Source organism: Theropithecus gelada, chromosome 9 (genome assembly GCF_003255815.1).
Source record: "Theropithecus gelada isolate Dixy chromosome 9, Tgel_1.0, whole genome shotgun sequence".
NCBI classification, from domain to species: domain Eukaryota; kingdom Metazoa; phylum Chordata; class Mammalia; order Primates; family Cercopithecidae; genus Theropithecus; species Theropithecus gelada.
The window spans coordinates 64,615,238-64,639,998 of NC_037677.1; the positions used below are offsets into that span (position 1 = coordinate 64,615,238).

The window sequence follows — 24,761 nt, forward strand, 5'->3', positions numbered from 1 at the left end:
AAACCTAATCAGTGCTGTGGGATTTGCCCAGCTTTTAAGAACACTTCTTTTTTATTCATTTAATACTTTTTGAGACAGGGTCTTGCTATGTTGCCCAGACTGGTCTTGAACTCCTGGGTTCAAGCAGTCCTCCCACCTCAGCCTCTTGAGTAGCTGGATGACAGGCGTGTGCCACCTTGCCCAGCTCAGAGCACTACTCTGAGCAGGGCTGTAGTTTTAGAGGTAGATAGCACTTGCCTGGGAGGTCTGACCAGGAAAATTTAACTGCCCCAACTCACACATATGACAAATCAGTTAATAAAAATGGAAAACAGGTATGAGGAAGTTTCTAGCTCTGGCAAAATCATGCATCACCAGTGCAAAGGCATCCACTGGTGAATTCAACCTCCCCCACTGTGGCTCAGTCCCTGGCAGGAGCAGGACAGGCATGTCAGCCCCTAGCAGGCCCTCACCGGTCCCGTCAGGGGTACTCCGGACGAAGGAGGGCAGCATCTTAACCACGGCATTGTTGTGCGTCTGCTTCCTCAGCCCCAGCTCCATCTCGGCCCGCATCCTCTTCTTCACCTCCAGCAGCATGTCCTTGGTGAGGTGGAAATGAGCCAGGGTCTCCTCTATTTGCCGGTGCTGCTCGGCCAAGCGGTAGGCCACCGCTGTCACCATGGCAGCCCCCTTGCCGCTGCCACTCTCCGAGAGGAGGAAGCGCACATCGGAGTCCGGCACCAAGCGCCTCAGAGTCTTGTGGAAACGCCGGGAATACCTTGTGGGGGCGGGGGGGACATGCCACAACAGCTGGACTGAGCATCCACTGGGGACCTCTGGCCACCCTTTCTTTCTCCACTCTTTAACTCTTTTTCCCCCCCCACTTTTTTTTTTTGAGACAGGGTCTTGCTCTGTCGCCCAGGCTGGAATGCAGTGGCACAATCACAGCTCACTGCTGCCTCAACTTCCCAGGTTCAGGTGATCCTCCCACCTCAGCCTCCCTAGTAGCTGGAGCCACGCCTGGCTATTTTTTTTTGTATTTTTAGTAGAAACAGGATTTCGCCATGTTGCCCAGGCTGGTCTCAAACTTCTGGGTTCAAGCTATTCACCTGCCTCAGCTTCCCAAGTGCTGGGATTGCAGGCATGGGCCACTGTGCCCAGCCTAATTCCATTTTCTGCACCTGCTTGTTTCATCACACAACTCATATATATCCACTGTAGAAAAGTTAGCAAATGCAGAGAGGTAAAAAGGAAAAATGAAATCGTTCATAATCACACATAAAAAGAGAAGATTCTCATTATTACATGAGTATCACACACAAAAATTCCAGGTCTAAAAACATTTTGCCCTCCACTGTGAAGAAGATAATACAGCACAGTGGTCAAGAGCACGATGTTCAAAAATCAGATGGGGCCAAGAGCAATGGCTCATGCCTGTAATCCCAGCACTTTGGGAGGCCAAGGCAGGTGGATCACCTGAGGTCAGGAGTTCAAGACCAGCCTGGCCAACATGGTGAAACCCTGTCTCTACTAAAAATACAAAAATTAGCTGGGCATGGTGACAGATGCCTGTAATTCCAGCTACTCAGGAGTCTGAGGCAAGAGAATCGCTTGACCCTGGGAGGCGGAGGTTGCAGTGAGCTGAGAGCACACCACTACACTTCAGCCAGGGCAACAGAGCGAGACTCTGTCTCAAAAAAAAAAAAAAGAAAAAAAGTCAGATGGGAAAACAAGGGCGAACTCCACCCACTCCACCTCAGGTGACCTTGAGCAGCTGACCCTGAAGTAATGAGGGTCTCAGTATCTGGGTGTCAGTGATGTGCAGGGAACTAACTGAGCTCGTTAAAAAGCTCAGATTAGTAACTGCTGCTGAGGAAGGGTTCAATAAATAATCACTTTTTTTCACTTGGCTCTTTCCCTCACCACATAAAAGTCTGGAGATTTCTCAGTGTCTAGAAGAGAGCTTTGGGACAGCAGTGAGATAGAACTTCCTCAGTTCTATCTCTGTCTGCGGTCTGCAGTCAATAGAGAAGGCTGGCAAAACAGTTCCCCCAAAATATTAACAGCAGTCAACTCCAAGGGGTGGAATTAAGGATGATTTCTATTTTCTTCATAACTTTTTGAACTAGTTAAAGTTTCTATACTGAGTAAATATTACTTCTGAAATGAGAAACATTTAATCAAAGCTATTTTTTAAACTGTGATGAGAAGAGTTCTGGCTCATAGGGATTACTGCACAAGAGTATGAATGTACTTAATACCACTGAACTGTACCCTTCATGGTTAAGGTGGGCCGGGCACAATGGTTTATGTCTAAGCCAGCACTTTGGGAGGCCGAGGATCACTTGAGGTCAGGAGTTCAAGACCAGCCTGGCCAGCATGACGAAACTTCATCACTACTAAAAAAACACATACAAAAAATTAGCCCGGTGCAGTGGCATGGCTGAGGCAGGAGAACTGCTTGAACCTGGGAGGCTAAGGTTGCAGTGAGCTGAGAGCACACCACTCCACTCCATTCCAGCCGGGGCAATAGGGCAAGACCCTGCCTCCAAAAAGAAAAAAAAGTTAAGATGATATATTTCATGTTATGTGTATTTTACTACAATCTAAAAAAATTCTAATGTGATGCTGCAAATCCCTAGGCTTTCTTGTTCAAAAAATTAGCCAAGAAATTACAAAGAAAAAAGAAAGAAAGAAATGGCTAATAAAAGTTTCATTATCAAGAATTTTGCAAATACTTTAAAAATATTTTAAAAATACAATTACATCCTTGGCAAATAACATCCTCTAACTTGGCTCAAACCCTTTCGCCTCAGCAACACAAAACTATTTCTCTCTCTTTTTTTTTTTTTTTTTTCTTTTGAGACAGGATCTCGCTCTGTCCCCCAGGCTGGAGTGCAGAGGCACAATCTCAGGTCACTGCAACCTCCACACCCCCATGCTCAAGCGATCCTACCACTTCAGCTTTCCAAGTAACTGGGATTATAGGCACACCTATAGCTGACACCCAGCTAATAATTTGTATGATTTTTTTTGTAGAGACAGGGTTTCACCACATTGCCCAGGCTGGTCTCGAACTCCTGGGCTCAAGCAATCCACCTGCCTTAGCCTCCCAAAGTGCTGGGATTACAGGTGTGAGTTGCCATGCCAGGCCAGGACTATTTCAATTTAAGTTGACATTCTTTGAGCCATCACCAGAGCTGGGTGTGAAGGTGCAGTATTGATGTGAGTACTTCACATGCACATTATATTTATATGTACAGTGGGAAACAATTCTGAGGTCCTGTGCAAAAAAATCATGTCACAGGCTATCATTAAAACTTATTAGATAATGACTTAGAATTTACCTTTAGCCTTTTAAAAAAGTACAAGCCACGTTCTCACAGGACAACGTGGCTTCTGAAACTAAGGTGAGACAGTATGAGGACTGGCTGGGGCTACTGACAGACCAGAAGGCTGCGTGGGGAACAAAGCACCCCCTCGCCAGTGGGGTCACCTTACAGCTCCTACAGCTCCAGCTCTCAGAGGCCAACCACAGACAAGCTGCCCATTTAAAAAAGTAAAGTCTGAGGGTTTGGGGGGTTTTAACAGCAGCTTCTGAAACAAGAATGTGGGTACCACACCTCTGACCCAAGGTCCTCCTGACGAAATGCGGACGAGAGACAGACACATTCCACCCAGTGGGACCAACAGCTACAGAAATCTCCATCTCGACTTTTGACAGGGCAAGGTAACAACGGAGTGCAGAAACAATACCAGCAAGGATCGGCTAAGGGCGATCCTTCCCAAATGGGCAACACTGACCTTACTGCCCAGAAGTAGGCATGTTATTTATTTATTTATTTTTTATTTTTTGTAGAGATGAGGTCTTACTATGTTGCCCAGGCTGTTCTCAAACTCCTTCCTCCTGCCTCGGCCTCTCAAAGTGCTGAGATTACAGGCATGAGCCACAGCCCCTGACCACCATTGTCTTGTCTGCCGAAAAATGTTCACTGGGTTCAAAAGTCTGATTTCTGGAGAAGGTCCCCACCCACAATGGGCACAGAGTGCCAATGAGAGCAAAGGGCAGACTCACTGTGGGTGCGTCTTGTAAAGAGATCCGTCGACACCAACCGTGGTCCGCAGCCTGGGTGTGCCCTTGTTATCACGCAGGCGGTTCAAGATGGCGCCCAGTGTAGCAGCCACCAGGTTGGCTGAGCGAAACGAGACAATGGTGCAAACGTGCTGGACCGAGACACAGTCATCATCGGACGGCTCCACTCCCAGGCGGGTCAGGATTTCTTTGGCATTGTGGAGGCCTTCCTTATTCCTGTGAAGTTAGAGGCCAATACTGATGCACTGAGGACCACACGAGGCAGTGCAAAGCACTGAGGCTCGAAGGAGCTAGAAAGGGAAAGCCTGTGTGTGGTATGGGATGAAGACAGTCAAATGCCTGAGAAAGGCCCAGGAAGGGTTCTCCTCCATAAGAAATGCCAGGTAGTAATCGGAAAAACTGTACCAGCCTGCATTACGCCAAGCCAGAACCATGAAGAGAAGTGGAGAGGCAAAACGATGTGGCCTCTGAACAAGTGGAGAAATGGCTGCCACCACCTAGGGCTCAGGAGGCTCGGGAGAACCTCCCACTCTCCAGGTCTGTGAGTTGCCCTGGATGCTTACACATCCTTCCTTGATGTCTCTCAGCCAAATTGTAATTTTCTGTATATGTGTTTTGTGTATCTTTTGTTGGATTCATTCCGAAGTACTTTATAGTTTTGTTATTACTGTAAATGGTGTCTTTAAAATATATATGTATACATACATGTATATACACACACACACACAAACACATATACACTCTATCTTTGCAGCTTTCCTGTAAATCTAAAATTATTCTTTAAAAAGTATTTTAAAATATGTACATATTTTTATTATTGCTGATAGAAATATAACTGATTTCTGTATCTTATCTCCAGACATCTTTTTAACCTCTTCCATCATTCTACTCATTTGTCTGTAGGTATTTTGGGGGTATTCCATATAGACTTTTACCATTTGCAAATAATGGCAGTTTTACTTCTTTTTTGATTCTCACACCTTTATCTCTCACCTTTTCTTTAAAAAAAAAAAAAAAGAAAAACCCCACTGGCTAAGACTCCAGTACAATGCCAAAATAGAAACTGGCGATACTGTCTTGCTCCTGATTTTAGAGAATGCCTCTAACATCTGCTCTTGCAGGATGTTTTATATAGTTTTTGTTTGTTTGTTTGAGATAGCCTTTATTATAATATACATGCTTCCTTGAGCTAGCTGGGTCAATATCAGAAACAGGCCAAGAGGAAGGAATGCATTTCCTGACTTGGCCAGTGACTTTCAAGACAATCCACGAGTCTTCTGCTCCCCTTTCTTCCCAGCCACTGACCAGGAGACTCATGAAAAGAGACGGCTAGAAACTCAGGAGCAAGGCTCCCTGATTATCGGGGCTTTGCACCTACTGTTCCTGAAGGAGAGTAATCATCAAACAAACTCCAGCACATGGGTATGGCAGAAGAGTTGGTCCAGATAAACCCCTTTCCTATTCCAGCAGCTGCCTTCTCTAACCTCGAAGAGAGCTAATGCAAATCTTCTCCCAGGAGCCAGAGCTATGAAGCACTGGCTCCATCCAAATTTCTAGGACCACACAGGGAGCAATGGGAATGACCACTTTGTGCAGAGATAAAATAGCATTCCTTGCACCAAAGATGGCAGCAAAGCTAGCCTTATCTTTATCCAGGTGGCCTCACATGGCTACAAGGAGTCTCCTTAACCAGGAGTACAGCCTTCTGCACACGGAGGCCAGCAACAAGACAAGAGTGCTTTAGACTTGGAGGCACCAGACTACATCAGACTGCCACCGGGATCGGGGTCACCTGCTTCCCTCTCTGCATGAAGGCCTGTGAGTTACAGTTAAGACAAAGAATCCCGGGTTTCTTGTGTGATGTCAAGGGGCTGCAGTTAGTTGCTGGCTGGCTCTGTCTTTCCTTCTAACTGTCCTGTCTCATCTGTTAACCAGTGTTTCTCAACTTGCATGCCAGGGCACATTTCTGGCTGTTAACAGGTTTCCCCTGAAAGAATTTGTGAGTGGCAGGGAAGGGGTGGTTTCAAGCACAAAAGAAGTCTGGGAAATGACAAGTCAGTCAAAGCAAACTGGGTTTTCTTTAATGTGTTGATGATACTATAAATCTGTATTCTTTTTATACTTTATACTTCTCATTCTGTTTTACTGTAAGTCTGTATTTATTTTACCATAACATTGTAAAATGGAAAATAAATGTGCCGTATTCCCAATCCTATTGGTCAAGGAAGTCTTTTTTCAGGAAGCACCTAATTAACACCTTGAGGTTACTAAGGTGCCCTTAGTGCCCTCAACACAGTCTGGAGAAGGTCTGGAGAAGGTCCAATTCCAAAAGGTGCAATTGCAAAAACCCAGGCTCCAGGCTTCACCAGCTCCTTGCTCCTTGCTTGAATCGTCTGCTTCCCGGACGTTAATCTTACCCTGAGTGTGCGTGGAGGGTGGGGGTGACGGGCTGATGGGGGTAGGAGAGGAAGCTGCTCTTGTAGCTAGACAGGAAAATCACCTGTGCACTTGAGGCTAACTATGTCATTCTTTAATGAACCGTGACAAGTGCCTGCAGGGAGTCTGGCCCAGGACGGGTCAGATAAGACTGAGGGGACACGGACCCAGAAAGCCATGATACTCTTGAAGGAAAAGCCACCAAACTTGGACTCAAGAAGTAACAGGGGACCAATTGCTCTTCTCTGCCCCAACACCCCAAGAAAGCCTTGAGGGGACGGTACCTACTTTTCAATGGCTGACACATCACTGGTGTTAAACTTCCCTCTGGTGAGCAGCTCCGGGGTGATCCGCCCTTCAAACAAGAGGCCCTCCTTGGCCATCTTGACCAGGATCAGTCGAACCAGCTCTCCCAAGTACATGCCACTGACCATCTTCTCAAACCTGCGGGAGAAAGGCAAACCGGCACTTGTCAGCCTTCCTCTGCGCCCCACACACGAGGGCTGGGACAGACACAAAAGGAATGGGAAGCCCCAACTCACCCCTCACCAGCCCCCAGCCTCACGGCAGGCAAGACCATGCTCTTGCGTGACTGAACAGCAGAGGGAGAGGGATCGGAAGCCAAGACGACTCTAGAGAAGGCAGGAGTATCCAGACCCCATGCCTGTGACTAGGAGAACACCATAGGCAGGAGCGGGCAGGGAAGGCTGCCTGAAGGCACGGGGAGCGTTCGGATTTAGATTGCAGATGTCAAGAAGGCCCCAGATAGAAATGTGCAAAATATTTTAATCTCCTCCTAAACTGTATGCTATACTTTTTATTTTTTATCTTTATGTATGTATGTATGTGTGTATTTACTTATTTATTTTTTGAGACAGGGTCTCACTCTGTGCCCAGGCTAGAGTGCAGGTGGCATAATCTTGACTTTGCAGCCTCAACCTGCTAGGCTCAAGCCATCCTCCCACCTCAGCCTCCTGAGTAGCTAGACCACCACGCCCAGATAATTTTTAAAATTTTTTGTAGAGGGGGAGTCTCCTTATGCTGCCTAGGCTGGTTTCGAACTCACGGGCTCAAGTGACCCTACCAGACGCAAGCTACAGCACCCGGCTTGTATGCTATACTTTTCAAAGACCTTTCACCTCTACTCCTATGGGAGACCCCAAGCCCTGTGGATAGGAGGTGACGAGGAAGTATTGTCCCCATTTCCCAGCTCAGAAAGGCTAAACAGCTTCTCTGAGGGAAAGGCAGCCACTCCCCTTGGGGCCGCTGTCAGGACATTTGTTAGGCACCTCCCTGGCATGATTTTCTCCTTCTCCGGCCAAAAGGATCAAGAATTTGCTTTGAGGAACTCACTCCTCCCCCACTGATGTTACCCTAAACTCCAGGGCTGGTCTCTGAGTACTGACAGCCAATTGGCTCACCCCACTGCTCCAGCCCCGTTCAAGCACCAGCCAATCACAGAATGAGCCCAATGCTGCAGGGGAGAGGCGGCCAGGTGTACAGACAGAAGCCAACACGCATTGCTGAAGGCCCAGCCAAGAGCTGGCAAGAACTAGGGCTCGATGCCATACGTGAGCCAGATTCAGCCCCCGCATCCTGGCTGGCCAGGGGCCAGAAGGAACCCCTAAGCAGGGCAGATTGAAGAGGTGGGCGCACATCAGAGCAGCCCGCCGCTCCTCTGCGGGAGCCCAGCTGGCACACCCACAGCTGGCTGTGACACAGCAAAACAATCTGTTCCAACCAGAGCCACCCAGGAGCCAAGGATGCTGCCGAGACCTGAGCACCCGGCCCTCAACCATCAGCACAGGGCACAGAGCCTCCTTAAAAACACAGTCCTCATTGTTCCTTCTCCTGACAGAACCAGACAGGACCACCTGGCTGCGGCCAGGCAGAGGATCCCTGGCAGGAGAGTGCCCTTCTGAGTCTGGTGCCGCCCCAGGCTCCTGTGGGAACAGCCTCTGTGTAGCCCTGAACAGGGGTGGAACAGCGCTGGTGGAGCCCTGGCAGAGCCACTACTGAGCTACTCACCTTGGCCTCCCCACCTGTGCAATGGAGATACTAACTGCCTTCCTGTAAGGTTATATGGAGGATACGGAGGATATGGGTTAATATAGGTCACTATCTGACAATATCTGGCTAAATAATGAGTGCCTGTGGCCCTTCCTATGTGTCTGACACTTTTCCCAGCACTTTACCTGTATTAATTTATTTCATCTTCGTTACAACCCTAGGAGGGAGACATAAGAATTATCCCCGGCCGGGCGCGGTGGCTCACGCCTGTAATCCCAGCACTTTGGGAGGCCGAGGCGGGTGGATCACAAGGTCAGGAGATCGAGACCACGGTGAAACCCCGTCTCTACTAAAAATACAAAAAATTAGCCGGGCGCGGTTGTGGGCGCCTGTAGTCCCAGCTACTCGGGAGGCTGAGGCAGGAGAATGGCGTGAACCCGGGAGGCGGAGCTTGCAGTGAGCCGAGATCGCGCCACTGCACTCCAGCCTGGGCGACAGAGCGAGACTCTGTCTCAAAAAAAAAAAAAAAAAAATTATCCCCATTTCACAGATGAGGAAACAGAGGCACAGAAAGGTTATATAACTTACCCATGGACAGGGCTAACAAGTGGCAAATCCACATTTTGAATCCAGTCAGATCTAACACCAGAGGTTGTACTCCTAACCACTGTGCATTTCTGCCTGTCTCATGGACAGTGTCATTCAATGTTAGCTGTCACTATCATGCTAGCAGCCACCTAGGACCACCCCTACCCCAGCCTGTCTGCCTGTTCTCCTCCCTAGGCAGCCTTCCCTGTTTGGCAGTGTGACGAGAGAAAGGGCATTCCCCTTAGGATGGGCTAACATCAGCCTCCGGGCACCCTCTACCTGCTGCTTTTCACTCTGCCTTCTAAAGATGCCCAGAACTATCTGCTCCCTTTTTTACACGGCCTATTACATACATGGATAGTGATACCCCCTTTTCTAGAGGGAGGCCCATGGCCATGGTCTGTCCTTTCCCAGTCCCTAAAGGCCCTGTTAGAGCAGCAGAACAAGCAAATAGCACCTCTCACGAGCTTCTCTCTGTTCAAACCAAGGCTCATGGAGACCGGCTCCTGTTCCAACAGGCTGCTTCCCATCTGCTCAAGTGAAATTAATGAAATCCAGCAAGTCATGATCTGCCTCTCAGGGCATGCCACCTGTGATAACTGAACAGGTAATGCCCAGATATCTCGGCAGTCAGACACCTACGACCACAGATAGGCAGTGAGAGGCAGCGCGGCAGGGTTCCAACCACTCTGCCTGCCGGCGGGCCCAGGCAAGGCTGAGATGGGGGAGGGAAGCATCATCAACCACGAGGAGTCATGGGCAAGGACCTGCACACCAATGAGGAGCCCTCAGCACCCTGGGTCTGCTTCAACTAGAAGCCCAAGGAAAGAAAAGAGACAGAGGCCCATGGCCAAGCAAACCAGGATGGGAGCTGCCGAGAGATTCCATGGAGCAGCAGAACCACAAAAAGAAAAGGCATCTGGGTGCTGACTTGAAGGCGCGCAGTTACTCAACCACCATCCAGGCCAAAGAGCTCTCCCGACCACCAACCACCAGCATTTGCTGTTGCAGTCACTGCTGTTGCTGTATTGCTGTGTGGGGTGGGTGCTCTGCAGTTTGAAGGATGTGATAAGGAATCACAGGGAAAAAGGATTCAAGATCCCAGAGACTCCAGACACAGCACAGAGCAAGAGCAGAAGAGCAAGAAGTCCAAGCAGGCCAGGTGCAGTAGCTCACACCTATAATATAATGCCAGCACTTTGGGAGGCTGAGGCAGGAGGATTGCCTGAGCCCAGAAGTTCGAGACCAGCTGGGCAACATAGGGAGATTCAGTCTCTACAAAAAATTTTAAAATTAAGCCGGGTGCAGTGGCTCAAGCCTGTAATCCCAGCACTTTGGGAAGCCGAGACGGGCATATCATGAGGTCAGGAGATCGAGACCATCCTGGCTAACACGGTGAAACCCTGTCTCTACTAAAAAATACAAAAAACTAGCCGGGCAAGGTGGCGGGTGCCTGTAGTTCCAGCTACTCGGGAGGCTGAGGCAGGAGAATGGTGTAAACCTGGGAGATGGAACTTGCAGTGAGCTGAGATCGGGCCACTGCACTCCAGCCTGGGCGACAGAGAGAGACTCCATCTCAAAAAAAGAAAAAAAAAAAAATGTTAAATTAGCCAGGCATGGTACTGCTGCCTGTGGTCCCAGCTAGTCAGGAGGCTGAGGCAGGAGGATCACCTAAGCCTGGGAGTTCAAGGCTACAATAAGCCAAGATCACACCACTGCACTCCAGCCTGGGCAACAGAGCGATACCCTCAGGAAAAAAAAAAAAAAAAAGCTCAAGGAAACAAAAGGGGAAGGAGAATTAAAAGTGAAATAAAAGGTGGGGCTAACTCCATAGTATAAGACAAGCATGTGGCAAGAATATCAAAGGCCTGGAATATAAGGGCGAGAGGAAGGAAGCCAAAAGACTGATCCCTTTTAGAAACAGACCTTCTGACTCTGGGGCAAGGTGGGGCCTGAATACTCAAAGCAGGTTCCTCTGCTGCCTCCCAAATGCAATAACCACCAATGAAGGCAGGAGCCACAGAGCTATGATGACAATGTCCTCCCTGTCCACTGTATACAGTAGGTACTCAGTTAAATGCTAACTTCAATCAAAGCAAATGGAATGAGCAGCTATTGGTAGCCTAGAGCCCACTTGGGCACTGAGAGCCTTTGCACAAATCTAACACACTGAGGTTTTAAAACCTGGTTAATGGCCGGGCGCGGTGGCTCACGTCTGTAATCCCAGAACTTTGGGAGGCCGAGGTGGGTGGATCACCTGAGGTCAGGAGTTCGAGACCAGTTTGTTTAACATGGTGAAACCCCATCTCTATAAAAATACAAAATTAGCTGGATGTGGTGGCGCATGCCTGTAATCCCAGCTACTCGGTAGGCTGAGGCAGGAGAATCACTTAGAACCCGAGAGGCAAAGGTTGCAGTGAGCTGAGATTGCATCATTGCACTCCAGTCTGGGTGACAAAGCAAGAATCTGTCTCAAAAAAAAAAAAAGAAACCCTGGTTAAAAATTGGAATTGCCCAGGGAGCTTTTACATTACTGAGGACTGGGCAACCCAGGCGGACTGAGTCACTGGTGAGAGGATGCCTGGACATCAGTATTTTTTTTAAAGGCCCCTATGTACCTCTAATGTGTACTCAGAGATGAAAAATCACTTCCCTAAATCCTCCCTGATGGTTTTTCTCCATAAATGATAAAAAATGCCTCTTTATAACAAACCTCTTATTACCAATGAGAAGAGATTCTGGAAGCTCACTCTGAAAACCTCAAACTGTCAAACAGGGCAAAAATCCCCAAACCTACACCAGACCACACCTCAACAATGAGTCTTGGGCCACCTCTGTCCTATTCTAGGGTCGTAATTTTCCCATCAGGCAAATGGAGGAAACATCTTGCCCTGCCACAAAGAGGATAAAATGACTTTCAAGAACTAGGCATTCTATGTAAAAAAGACATAGGGAAGATCCAGAGATTTAGATAGAAGCCTGGGGGCACAGCAAAAATTTGCTCAGGCAAAAAACTCTAACTTACAGCCTATTTCCAAGAATATGTGACGCAACTTGGGAATTTGTCATTTCCTTGGAATTGTTCTCAATGAGACCTGACCTACAGTACGCAGTAAACTGGTGATATGGTTTGGCAGTGTCCCCACCCAAATCTCACCTTGAATTCCCACGCTGTAGTGGGAGGGACCCGGTGGGAGATAACTGAACATGGAAGCAAGTCTTTCCCATGCTGTTCTAGTGATAGTGAAAAAGTCTCACGAGATCGGATGGTTTTAAAAGAGGAGTTCCCCTGCACAAGTTCTCTATGCCTGCTGTCCTCCATGTAAGACATGACTGGCTCCACAACTGTGAGGCTTCCCCAGCTACGTGGAACTGTAAGTTCATTGAACCTCTTTCTTTTGTAAATTACCCAGTCACAGGTATGTCTTTAACGGCAGTGTGAAAACGGACTAATACAACTGAGAAACATATTCTAGAAAAGAGACTTTGACCCAAACTTTCACTTTCTCATCTGTACCCCCATTTAGCCACCCACTCATCTCTCATCCATCATCAACCACCCATCCATCCATCCATCCATCCCAAAAATATTTATTGCAAGCCAACCGTAAACACAGTTTATAGTTTAGCCTTGGAATACAGTTCATCTCTTTGAAAAATTCAGAAATGCATCAATGAACAGCAGAGAGATCCAAGTTTACACCCAAGCCATGCAGGGTTCCCAAACTCAGGCCAAGAATAAGGGCCTGGGCATTACCTGTTCAGTTACCACAAGTGGCATGCCCCACCTGCACTTCTAAGAAAAGAGACTTCTCATTAAGTGACTGATAGTAACTACAAGTACATAACCTCTTATCTGAAACCCTTTGGGGTCACATGCGCTTGGGAATGTGGAGATTTGAGAACTTTAGAGATGCAATAGGGTATACGTGCCATGTGTCACAGAATACCCCCAGAGGTGCCTGAGGCAGCACTGCCATCAAGCATATTCAGGGCTTTTCAGTGAAACATACAAATAGGCACAGTAATAACTTGATGGCAGTGGGGTCAGGTCAATGGACTGGGCAGGGTGGGGGTGGGTGTGCGTGGTAAAAAAAACCTTTGTCAGAGCTTTGGAACTGGGGTCCCTTGTCACCAAGCTGGTGCCACAGTCTCAGCCTGCAACGGAGATGCTCAACTCTGGGTGTAAGAACTTGGGAATTCCCTCACTGAGAAACCTAGTTTATTCGCTGCTGCCACCTCCAGTGGCGGGGAGCTTGCCATTGATGAAAATCCATTAATTCAGGTGGAAAGGCCAACTGTCCAGCTTGCAGTATTGAGATCTTTTGGGTGATGCGTTTCAACATGGGTAGTAAACTCCTGTTTCTCTCTAGCATCAGGATAAGGGCTATTAGGTCTACAGAGTCAGTGAACATCTCCCTGTAGGCTGACAGCATCCAACTCTGGGATAAAGCTGCTAGGAAGCTGGGTAGATCAGAGAGAGCTAGTCGCATGGCAGCATCACAGACAAATGTGAGCAGGCACTTCAGGAAATATGTGGCTCAGAGAAAGCAAAACCCGCTCTAACCTGAATAATATCACTCTTACCTCTGTAGCCAGGAGCTTTCCACAGCCAAAAACAACCTGCCTGTAAGTCTGATGTTCTTTATCAACTCTGATGTGTCTACTCATGCTTGACATTGAAGAAGGTTGCTTCTCCGTTCTCCCTAATGTCTGTATGACTTATACTCTTCTTACCCCGACTCCTCTGCACAACAGATATTTGCATGTCTGGCCTACCTCCCCATCTAGATTGTAAATCTTGGGAGGGAAGGTGCTGTTTTGGATTCTCAGAGCCTAGCACAGAGCTCAGCACATAGTAAGTGCTCAATAAATATGTGATGAATGAACAGACACTCATCTCCCTTAGATGCCCCACACACCATGTGGCCTCTCTTACCATAAACAGCACACTCGTGACTACAGCACAGAGAAATTTTTTAAGCCTCACATTTACACTAATGTTTCTGTGCTTTGTTGAGGGAGCATTTTTGAACCATTCATAATTATTTAATTTTTGTGCAACAGGGGATAATTTGAGGACTTTTTTTTTTCAGGGGCTACTGAGCTCCTGGGCTCCCATTCACCTCTTGATCTCCTCCCCTGACCACCAGCATCTGCTCAACTCTGGCCCCATTCCCCATTGGATGGGTTCATTTCTGTGCTTTTCATTGTCATGATGTTTTACAAGGACACAATCACAGTGTAATTAAACAAAGAGAAGATTATTTTAAAAGTGCTTTTCAGTTACAGACTCTACAGCTGTGCATCTCACCAAACAAGGAGCAACAAATAATGCAAATTTTGATGGGCTTTAGGCTGGGCATGGAGGCTCACGCCTGTAATCTCAGCACTTTGGGAGGCTGAGGCAGGCGGATCACTTGATGTCAGGAGTTTGAGGCCAGCCTGGCCAACATGGTGAAACTCGTCTCTAGTAAAAATACAAAAAATTAGCTAGACGTGGTGGTGTATGCCTATAATCCCAGCTACTTAGAGGCTAAAGCAGGAGAATCGCTTGAACCCGGGAGGTGGAGGTTGCAGTAAGCTGAGATTGCAAGGCAGAGCAAGACTCCGCCTCAAAAAAAAAAAAAAAATGTAACAGGCTTTTCTGTTTGTGATCACTTGGCTTTATGCCCTTTTCATCTCCCATCCCAAATCTTTCATTAAATGTCCCCTAAGTCACATATGTGGTTAGAAGCAAAAGTTAAGGACTCACAGCTGTTTTCCAGGGTTGAGGGATCCCCGGTCAATCTCCCGGTCAAACTCTGTCCGGATGTCTTCTAATGATCCATCATCTCCAAAGGCTCCCCATTCTGTGTTGATACACATCCTCCCCTCATCTCCTTCCACCAGATCAATGTGCCTCAGTTCCTCCATGTAGCAAGCATTGGTGCCAGTACCTGGGCAGGACAAGATCAGAAGCTATGACCACACGACGAGGAGGGTGCAGAGCCACCTGGAAAGATGGGCTGAAAAAATGGATGGGCAAAGGGGATACGTTACCGATGATCAGGCCGACTTCACACTGCTGGTCGTCATAGCCACAGGTCATCATGGTGCCCACTGTGTCATTCACCACAGCTACGATGTTAGCATCATAGTCCTGGGGACAGATAATGGGGTGTCACTGTCCACTCATACATGGAAGCAGAGATCACACACCTTAACAGTGCTTGGCAGGAGTGCTCCCGTTTTCAGAACCCCTGCTTTTGTGAGTGGTGCTGGTTTCATTACAGCTGGTACTCAAATTAACTAGATCACAGCATGGTGATTAAATTATGAAAACCTCATAGTTCCCTTAATTACCTAGCTTAAGAGTCTTTGGGTAGTGAGGATTTTACTCTTGGAGCTACATTCCTCTGCAAACCTCCGCAGGAGGTCCACGTCCCGGATAAGGCGGGCTCCTCTGCCCTTGTTCTGAGTACAGCAGGCTGCATCTGTGACACCCACTCCCTGAATAGCCCAGCACTCCTGTCAGGAGGCAACCCCCTGTTCCAGGCCTGGGTCCTTCAGGCAGCACCTCCAAGAGCTGGGCTTTGCACCATCCCCATCCCCGCCATTCCACACTGGGGATCCTCAACTCTCCCCTGCCTGGGTCTTCAGGCTTTGACACTACTGCCCCCCAGAAAGGGCACTGGTCTGCTTTAGAATGCAGCCCTACTCCCCACACCCCTGCATGGCTGAGGCAGAGGGCCCAGGAGAAATTACCCCTCGCTTTTTGATAGCTTTGTTAAGCAGCTTGACCACATCTGCTCCTTCCACTCCACTTGCTTTAAATCGCTTTGTCCAGGTGATCAGGATGGCCTGCAAAGAAGAACGGATGGGGCTGGATGAGGGCTGGAAGACCTCCAGCGCCTCAAGGCCCTGGGCATTGCTCCAGGTCAGGGATGAAGCAGAGGCCCATAGGGGCCAAGTGGCTCCTCCCAGATCACACTGGGCTGGGGGAGGGGTCCAGAGGAGCCCAGACTCCTTTCTATCTCTGGATCATCCACACAATGGGCTTCTCTGGGGGCGAAGATAGGGTGGGGAGAAATCTGCTCACAATATCCAGCTCACTCCAGAAGATGTGGGGACAGTAATGCCACATGGCTTGCCAATCTAACTGGATGCCAACTGCGCAGCCAGATCTATTTTAAAAAGGAGCAAGATAAATCCCTGGCCCCCTTCCCCACTTCCCAACCAGACCCTGGCTTCCACAGCCCTGGGAAAAGAAAGCCAGAGCCAAACTGGAAAGAGAAACAAAATGCTAAGATGAGTCTTGGCTGCTGAGCTTTTAAGAACCAGGTCCCATACACTTAGGGAATGATGTGGACTATACATGATTTGTGCCTCTTCACCAGCTTTGGGACTTAACCTCCATTTGTAAGTGGTGACTCCCCTATTTACACAGTATGATCCTATTTCACTTTGCCTATTAGCGGAGAAACATCAAGGATAGACATCCAATGATAAACATTCCATAATTTTATCTTACTTTGATAGTTTTACATATTGCTTTTGTTTTCTAAAAACTAAAAAGATATGAGAACAGAAAAATAATTGTTATACTTGCTGTTTTACTCTGAATGGGACAAGTGACTATAAATGCAGCAGGCTTGGAAGATTCGCGGTCCAGGCCCTGCAGGCCTGCAGAGGCAGCTCAGGGATAGGATTCTGAGCACATGGGCCCTGCCCCAGCTCATGGTGGGAGCCACACAGACTGGAGCATGCACCGGGGAGGGCAGCCCTTGATGAGAACTAGCGGCTCTTTGCTCAGTAGCAACTAAGTCAGGAACTGCAAAAGCCCTGGACACTGTCTGCCTCCTCTCAACCAGCCCTCTTCCTCTAAAGCCTCAGAGAACCAGGTGTTATGGGACAAAAGTGGGGCAGCCAATCTGGAGACCTGGTCCTATTTCATACTCTCTGCCCATTTCCTGCTGGGCAGTTCCCTTCACTCTTCTGAGGTTCACTCTGCTCCTCTAGAATCAGGGAGCTGATCTAGAAGTGGACTATCTTGAAGGTCTCAGCCAGCCCTAAGGGGTAATATGCACAGGCCTCTGGATGGGAAATTTAGGGACTGTGCTCCACTGGCACCACCGCAAGTACCCTGGCCCAGCCTAAGAAGCATTTTCCGGAGGGGGTGAAGGCTGGCAGGTGGGATGCCCCCAACCTTTGGCTCCTTCTCTGTTCACAACGCCCCCTCCCAGGCATGTCTGCTCTACCCTGCAGGCTCTCGTGCCCATGAAGTCATTCCCTCCCACCTCCTGCAACACTTCTGTCCCTGGAAGGCTGTGCCTTCATGGGGAACAGGCTGCATCTGCTGTTATAAGACCTACTGTACGGTAACATTTAACCTCAGCACTGCAGGAATACAAAATAAACACACTCTGGCCATTCTCTCCCAGGGCCTAGCTCATGCCCAGCACAGGGATGGCCCTCAGTTAATAGCTGCAGAGAGCACATGTGAACAACGGTGAAACACAGCCCACCAAAGTCTCTTCATCCCGGGCCCACCTCTCACAGGGGAAGCGGGAGTGACTCATGTCTCAGTTCTCAAAAGCCAAGGGAAGCTTGTACTGACAACAGGCCTTGCCAAAGGGTTTGGAAGGACACGGTGGAGGCCAAACTGCTCTGAACTCCTTGGAGGGGTGTTCTCAGGTACCAGAACCAGAGCAAGAGTCTACATATGGCCACAGCTTCCTGAAAGCATAACAGGTCAGACAGAACATCTCAGAGGCATTTAGACATGTTGGAGGTGGGCGGAGCACTGGATAGGAGGTGGGTCCTGGGACCCTGGTCCAAGACCTGCCATTAATAAGCCCTCTGACCCTGGGGAAACCTCTGTGCTCATCTTGGTCTGCTGCGCTCTCAAGCCCCTTCTTGCTGATTCCACAAATTATACAGATGTAAGGGTTCCAGCCACAGGAAGGAGTGCCCAGGAAAGGGCGCTTACCCTAAAGGCATAAAGGGACCCAGGAGTGCTCCTTGCAAGTGTGGAAGGTGCCCTGAGCCCAAATGCTACTATCTTGCAGCAAAGTAGACCAGTTACGAGCACGGAATCTTCCTGGCTAGGTGACCTTGGACAGGTTCTTAGCCCCTCTGAGACTCAGTTTCCTCATCTGTAAAGCAGGAATCATAAGCACTTAACTCATAGAGATGCTTGAAGATTATGTGCGCTACCGGTGAAGTATTAAAACAGAGCCTGGCCGGGTGCAGCAGTTCACGCCTGTAACCCCAGCACTTTGAGGGGCCAAGGCGGGCGGATCACCTAAGGTCAGGAGTTTGAGACCAGCCTGGCCAAGACGGCAAAACCCCGTATCTACCAAAAATACAAAAATTAGCCAGTCATGGTGGTGGGCACCTGTAATCCCAGCTACTACGGGGGCTAAGGCAGGAAAATCGCTTGAACCCAGGAGGCGGAGGTTGCAGTGAACTGAGATTGCACCATTGCACCCCAGCCTGGGCAACAAGAGGGGCCCTGAATAGTTAAATATCAGAATTCTTTTTTTTTTTTTTTCTTGTTTTTAAGACAAGGTCTCAGGCCGGGCACGGTGGTTCACGTCTGTCATCACAGCACTTTGGGAGGCTGAGGCGGGAGGATCACGAGGTCAGGAGTTCAAGACCAGCCTGACCAACACGGTGAAACCCCCATCTCTATTAAAAATACCAAAATTAGCCAGGCGTGGTGGTGCACACCTGTAATCCCAGCTACTCAGGAGGCTGAGGCAGTAGAATGGCTTGAACCTGGGAGGTGGAGGTTGCAGTGAGCCGAGATCGTGCCATTGCACTCCAGCCTGGGCAAGACAGGGAGACTCTGTCTCAAAAAAAAAAAAAAGACAAGGTCTCACTCTGTCCCCCAGGCTGGAGTGCAGTGGCACAACCATGGCTCACAGCAGCCTCAATCTCCCAAGCTTCTCCCATATCACTGGGACTACAGGCACACGCCAACACACACAGCTAACTTTTTGTACAGATTGCCCAGGCTGGTGTTGAACTCCTGGGCTTAAGTGATCCTTCTGCTTTAGCCTCCCAAAGTGCTGGGATTACAGGCATGAACCACTGCACTCAACCCCAGAATTCGTATTATTAGAAGTTTAGTCATGGGTGGTTTGTGTTTGTGGTATGTGTGTGTTTCTATCTCTCCATGTAAAAAAAAGAACAAGGCTGCATGTATTTATTTTGTATTCCTGCAGTGCTGAGGTTCAGTGTTATCATATGGTAGGTCAGGGTCCATCCTTGCTGAATGAATGAATGAATGAATGAATGAAAAAAACAAATAGATGACAAACAGGAAGGTGGGTACAAGTCACCTCGGAGGTCACCAAGGTCATCTCTGGGGCTGGAGCCACTGACCAGTTCCACTATGGAGAGGCAGCCCTGGCACCTGAGGGACAGGGCTCTGAGCATATTTGCAATAACCAGGGCAGTTTCCAGGTAAACATCACGCCATGCAATTCTGGCAAAGAGCTTTCCCGCCTCTCTCCACCACCATTAAACTTACTTTATTTTCCTTTGCTTGCTTAAGATTAATAAATGCTTCTGTGTACCTGGTGGCCAAAAATACCATGATTTGTCTCCAAAAATACATAAATAACTAAAGTAAGTGAAAAAGTAAACACTATATCATGATACCACACTAACTTCTGCAAATATTTCTTTAAAAATACCAGACATGCAAACCACTCTGCCAGCAACAGAGAAAAGTTGTGGAGAAAAGGGCTTGTTAGCTTTTTCAATCCAGGGCATCTCCAGAGCCCAATAATCCCAGAACATCCTTACCTCATCTATTTTGGATTGTTGGCAGGGAAAAGAAAATGTGAATCCCACAGGTAACTTCTTGTCCTTGATCTTCCTTTTCTCCATGAAATCTCCCAGGCACTCAGCAACATGATCAAAAAGCTGAAGGAAACATGAGAGAGCAGTCAGGGGGCCCCAAAGCAGGCTTAGCATTTCACAGAAAAATATACACCATTCCCTCCCACACACACAGAAAGGAATACATCTACCCAAAGTGCTTGTACTCATGGGACCTGGTGGCCCTGTCTGAAAAGCCATGCTGTGTGTGAATGCAGAGAAGAGTCACTTTTCAAAAGCTGCCTTGTGGGCAAGTACAGCTCTTAGGAAGCAATTCAAAGCCTTCAAACAGAACTGGCCTTTCAGTGGTCACTAATATGCAACATCTGGGCACTGAGAAAAATGGAAAAATAACAGAAAACCAGCTATGCCTTCATAACGCACAGGTCACGGGTCTCTTCAGTCACCCAGGTGGAGTGGCCTTCCCGCCCCACCCGAAGCCATGCTCTCTGAAAATTTCAGAAACTCCAAGGGCAATTCCACAGCCTCTAGCCCACTGGAGTGACTTAACAATCCAGACTATCATAATGTTACTTTTTACCGAAGTGTCTTATGCATACCCCAAAAAGTACACACATCCTAAGTGTGGAGTTCGCTGTAGCCATCCATGTAACCAGCACCCAGACGGAGAAACACAAGATGGAGAAACACCTGTAAGATGCCCCCTTCTGCCCCTGCAGTCACTACTGCTACCACCCAGTCCAAGGGCAACTGCCAGCTGCCCCGACGTCTATCACCCTCAATTATATCTGTCTGTTTGTCTGGTGTGTCTAAAGGGAAATGAGACCGTGTGTGCTCTTTGACATCTGTGTTCTTTCACTCGACACTATGTGGATGACAGTCATCCACGGAGTTGAGTGTCTTTGCCAACTGTTCATTCTCATTACCACACAGTATTCCTTGGTATGAATATATCACAACTTATCTCCTGCATTGTAACCTAAGCTTGCCTGCACTATAACATTATCTATGACTTATTAGGTGCATACATATCTTAGGAATCAGCTAGAAAGAGCCTGGAACACTGGTTCCTTAGCTTCTACATGAATACTGCCCATGAGGAGAGGCTCACCACCTCTAAGGTAATCTTTTTGGATCTCTAAAATATAACCGGGGCCAGGCATGGTGGCTTATGTCTGTAATCCCAACACTTTAGGAGGCCAAGGCAGGAAGATCACTTGAGCCCAGGAGTTTGACACCAGCCTGGGCAACATAGTGAGACCTCCTCTCTACAAAAAGCTTAAAAATTAGCCAGGCATGGTGGCACTTGCCTGTAGTCCTAACTACTTGGGAGGCTGAGGTGAGAGGATCCCCTGAGCCCAGGAGGTCAAGGTTGCAGTGAGCCATGATCACACCACTGCACTCCAGCCTGGGCAGCAGAGTGAGACCCTGTCTCAAAATATAACCAGAACAGAAGATAATATTCTGTGTGTTCTAACCAGAGGAGTGGTTAGTAGAACTAAGAACCTCCCTTCTTTATCTCTCTGCCTCTAGTAATCCAACCTGAGCATATATATATATACACACACACATACACACACACACACACACACACTTTTGGCAGCCATGCCACAATCTAGCTAACCCCTTGTCTCTTTCGCATGACTCTCATGACACTAGACCTCCCTTACACATGGCAGTGACACAGCCATAGAGCTTTTTGGACCCCAGAAGAAGGCTGTCTTGGAAGAGCCAAACCATAGTCACACGAAGTGGCCCCAGCCCGAACTCCCAGGCAAGGTCATCTGCCTGAAGCCTTTACTTGCAGGGCCTCGTGAGGGGGCCAGAAGTCACTGCTGCTGTTCCCATCTTTCCCCAGATTCCCCCACTAGCCAGCTCTAAAGTCGGACTTTGTTGCCAGAGTAAAAGAAAACCTGGTCAATTTTAATGCAGGACCTTCTATCCCTGAGTCACTACTACTCAGGCTTCAGAGCAGCTGGCATCTTAGGCTGAGTTGACACATGACCCTCCCCAGAGAAGCCGGCTAAGCTTCCTGCGACCTACATTGCAGACTGATATAAACTCATTACTAAGTTACTCCTCACGCCCCAGGCCATCTGCATTGGGAGGCTCCAGACTCTCCTGCAGACTCAGAAGAGAAGGCCGGGTGGAGGGAAGGCTGCCTCTGGAAGAAGCAGGGAGGCGCCTGGGAGAACTCAGCCTGCAGAAATGGATTCCCCTGAATGGGACCTGTCACCAGTTCCTGGATCTACGCCAAACACAACTCCCCAGAGTGCTCCATTGAGAAAGAAAGGCTGTTTCTGGAATGCTGGTGATCCAGGGTGACAAGCCTGCCCAAAGAGGCAGGAAGCGACCCACCCTAGGCTAAGCTATGTCTGCAATCAACTAGGAAAAAAAGTTACCTAACCACTCTGAACTCAAAGCTTTAGTGTCTTAAAAAAACATTATTTTCTCTTCTTTCCTGACAACATACTCTTTATTTGAAAAATACACAGACTATGGTCAGGCGCAGTGGCTCACGTCTATAATCCAGCACTTTGGGAGGCTGAAGTGGGAGGATCGCTTGAGTCCAGGAGTTTGAGATCTGCCTGGGCAACCTGGCAAGTCCCCATCTTTAAAAAAAAAATTTTTTAATAATTTAAAATAAAAATACTTAGTCACAGGCCGGGCGCGGTGGCTCAAGCCTGTAATCCCAGCACTTTGGGAGGCCGAGGTGGGTGGATCACGAGGTCAGGAGATCGAGACTATCCTGGCTAACATGGTGAAACCCCGTCTCTACTAAAAATACAAAAAACTAGCCGGGCGTGGTGGCGGGCGCCTGTAGTCTCAGCTACTTGGGAGGCTGAGGCGGGAGAATGGCGTGAACCCGGGAGACGGAGCTTGCAGTGAGCCGAGATCACGCCACTGCACTCCAGCCTGGGAGCACAGCGAGACTCCGTCTCAAAAAAAAAAAAAAAAAAAAATACTTAGTCACTCTTATTAAATACGGCAAACGATGGCTAATACAAAAACTTAAACATTTATTATTCAAAAGTCCCAAAACTAAGTAAGTGATATTTTAAGAATGTTTCATTTGTGCTTCTGAATTTATTAAAGCTTAAAAGTGCTCTGGGCTGGGTGCGGTGGCTCACACCTGAACAGGCAGTTTGAGATCAGCGTGACCAACATGGAGAAACCCCATCTCTACTAAAAATACAAAATTAGCCAGGTGTGGTGGTGCATGCTAACTCCAGCTACTCGGGAGGCTGAGGCAGGAGAATCACTTAAACCCAGGAGGCGGAAGTTGGTGAGCCGAGATTTCGCCACTACACTCCAGCCTGGGCAACAAGAGTGAAACTGTCTCAAAAACTAAAAAATAAAAATAAAAAAGAATTTGCTATAACGGTACTACATTGTCATCATTATCGTCATCATCCTCTTTCCAGGCTGCTTAAAAGGAGCAGAGGAAGAAACAGAGACAGTAGGAAATAAAGTGATTCTAGGACTGAGAAAAGAGGACGATAGGGACAGAGGCTGGGAGAGATGAAGGGGGCAGTGGTAAGAAGGTGAGGGTACTCCCTTAATTAACAAACCTAGCTCCTAAAGGTCAAGCCAAAACACACAGGGAATGTTTGCAAAACACACAGGAAATGTTTGCAGCACAGGGTGAGTCTCAGTGGTGAATGCGCCAGGCTTAGGTAGCTAAACCCAAGGACCATGGGAAACAGAGAGTGATAGGCCAGTGTGGGTTCCAAACAGAAAGTGCAGGATGCCAAACCCTGGGCTGCCAGCCACCTGCAAGGAGGAGCAACACAGCAGCCAACTGGACATGGTCAAGAGACCTACCAGCTGGCAGCCTTTGTGTAGGCGCCAGATGGATGGGCCAGTCTCTGCAGCCCAGTAACAGAGGAGCAGCAGGGGAGCCCTTGGGCAGGGCCATCCAGTAGTGATGCACCCAGCTTTGGTGGCCTTCTATAAAGTGGCTCACCTGCTCTAGTGACAGTGTCAACTGTGACACTCACTGTGACATAATCTGAAGGGCTCTGAACCAAAACCCCAGGGAGCAGGTTAGCCAGGATTAGCCCTTGTCTCTTGGACAAAGAAAAGGCTTGGTGGATTGCTCCAGGTTCCACCCACAGGAACTTAAGAGCAAAGCAGAGTCAAGAGGAGAAGGCTCCCGGGTCTCGTCTCAAAGTCCACCCCAGAACAAAAGAGTACCCTGGAGATCCTAGTCATGAACCTTGCGGTGAGCACACCCTCCTTAAAGCAAACATTTGGCCAGCTCTGAGTACATATGCTGGACAGCAGCCACAACTCAGGAGACGAGCCAGACTGGAGGAGCCAGAACACCTACAGGAGAGAAGAGGAGTGCACCCCTGTCCCACGATGGGCTTAGGGACCCAGAAATGACTGAAAACCTGCAGTGGGCTGCCTGAGCCCTGATCACAGGGTCCTCAGCGAGCTACAGACCCACCACTCCCCCTACCCAGACAGGAGGGAGCAAGTGAACAGGCTCTTCATAGGCATGCCCACAGCCCCTTGGGGAGGGAGGAAGGACAGTGAGGAGGGGCAGCCCTTCCTGGGGGCCCAGTGTGGGGAGCACCAACAGGAGTGTGAAAGGAGGAGACTGGGATTTCCCTGCTTCCTCTGCTTTCTGTGTCAAGGGCTTGAACGATGCTATTCCAAATCAAGTATCAAGAAGCCCAGAGCCGTGAGTCCTCAATCCTGCCCTTGGACAAGGCCATAGTTATACCCTACAAGGCCTGGGCCTCCAGTAAGTGGGTGAGGCCAATGACCAGGAAAAAGGGACATTTTCACCTGGGGCTCTGCTAAAACTGCACTG

The 24,761-nt window shown here is 48.6% G+C and overlaps 1 protein-coding gene across 9 annotated transcripts in view; it reads right to left on the reverse strand.

The window, feature by feature from the left end:
* The window catches only part of HK1 (hexokinase 1), a 130,910-nt gene that overhangs the window by 18,743 nt on the left and 87,406 nt on the right, over positions 1 to 24,761 (reverse strand). For 8 of the 9 annotated variants that reach the window (XM_025395785.1, XM_025395782.1, XM_025395783.1 and 5 more), the window contains 7 exons: positions 19,904 to 20,023; positions 15,854 to 15,949; positions 15,149 to 15,248; positions 14,862 to 15,045; positions 6,797 to 6,952; positions 4,055 to 4,288; positions 453 to 757 (listed from right to left, as the gene is read on the reverse strand). In XM_025395785.1, coding sequence (XP_025251570.1) covers positions 453 to 757; positions 4,055 to 4,288; positions 6,797 to 6,952; positions 14,862 to 15,045; positions 15,149 to 15,248; positions 15,854 to 15,949; positions 19,904 to 20,023 — 1,195 coding nt within the window. The remainder of the gene's footprint in view (positions 1 to 452; positions 758 to 4,054; positions 4,289 to 6,796; positions 6,953 to 14,861; positions 15,046 to 15,148; positions 15,249 to 15,853; positions 15,950 to 19,903; positions 20,024 to 24,761) is intronic. The other variant, XM_025395790.1, reaches the window with a different exon arrangement.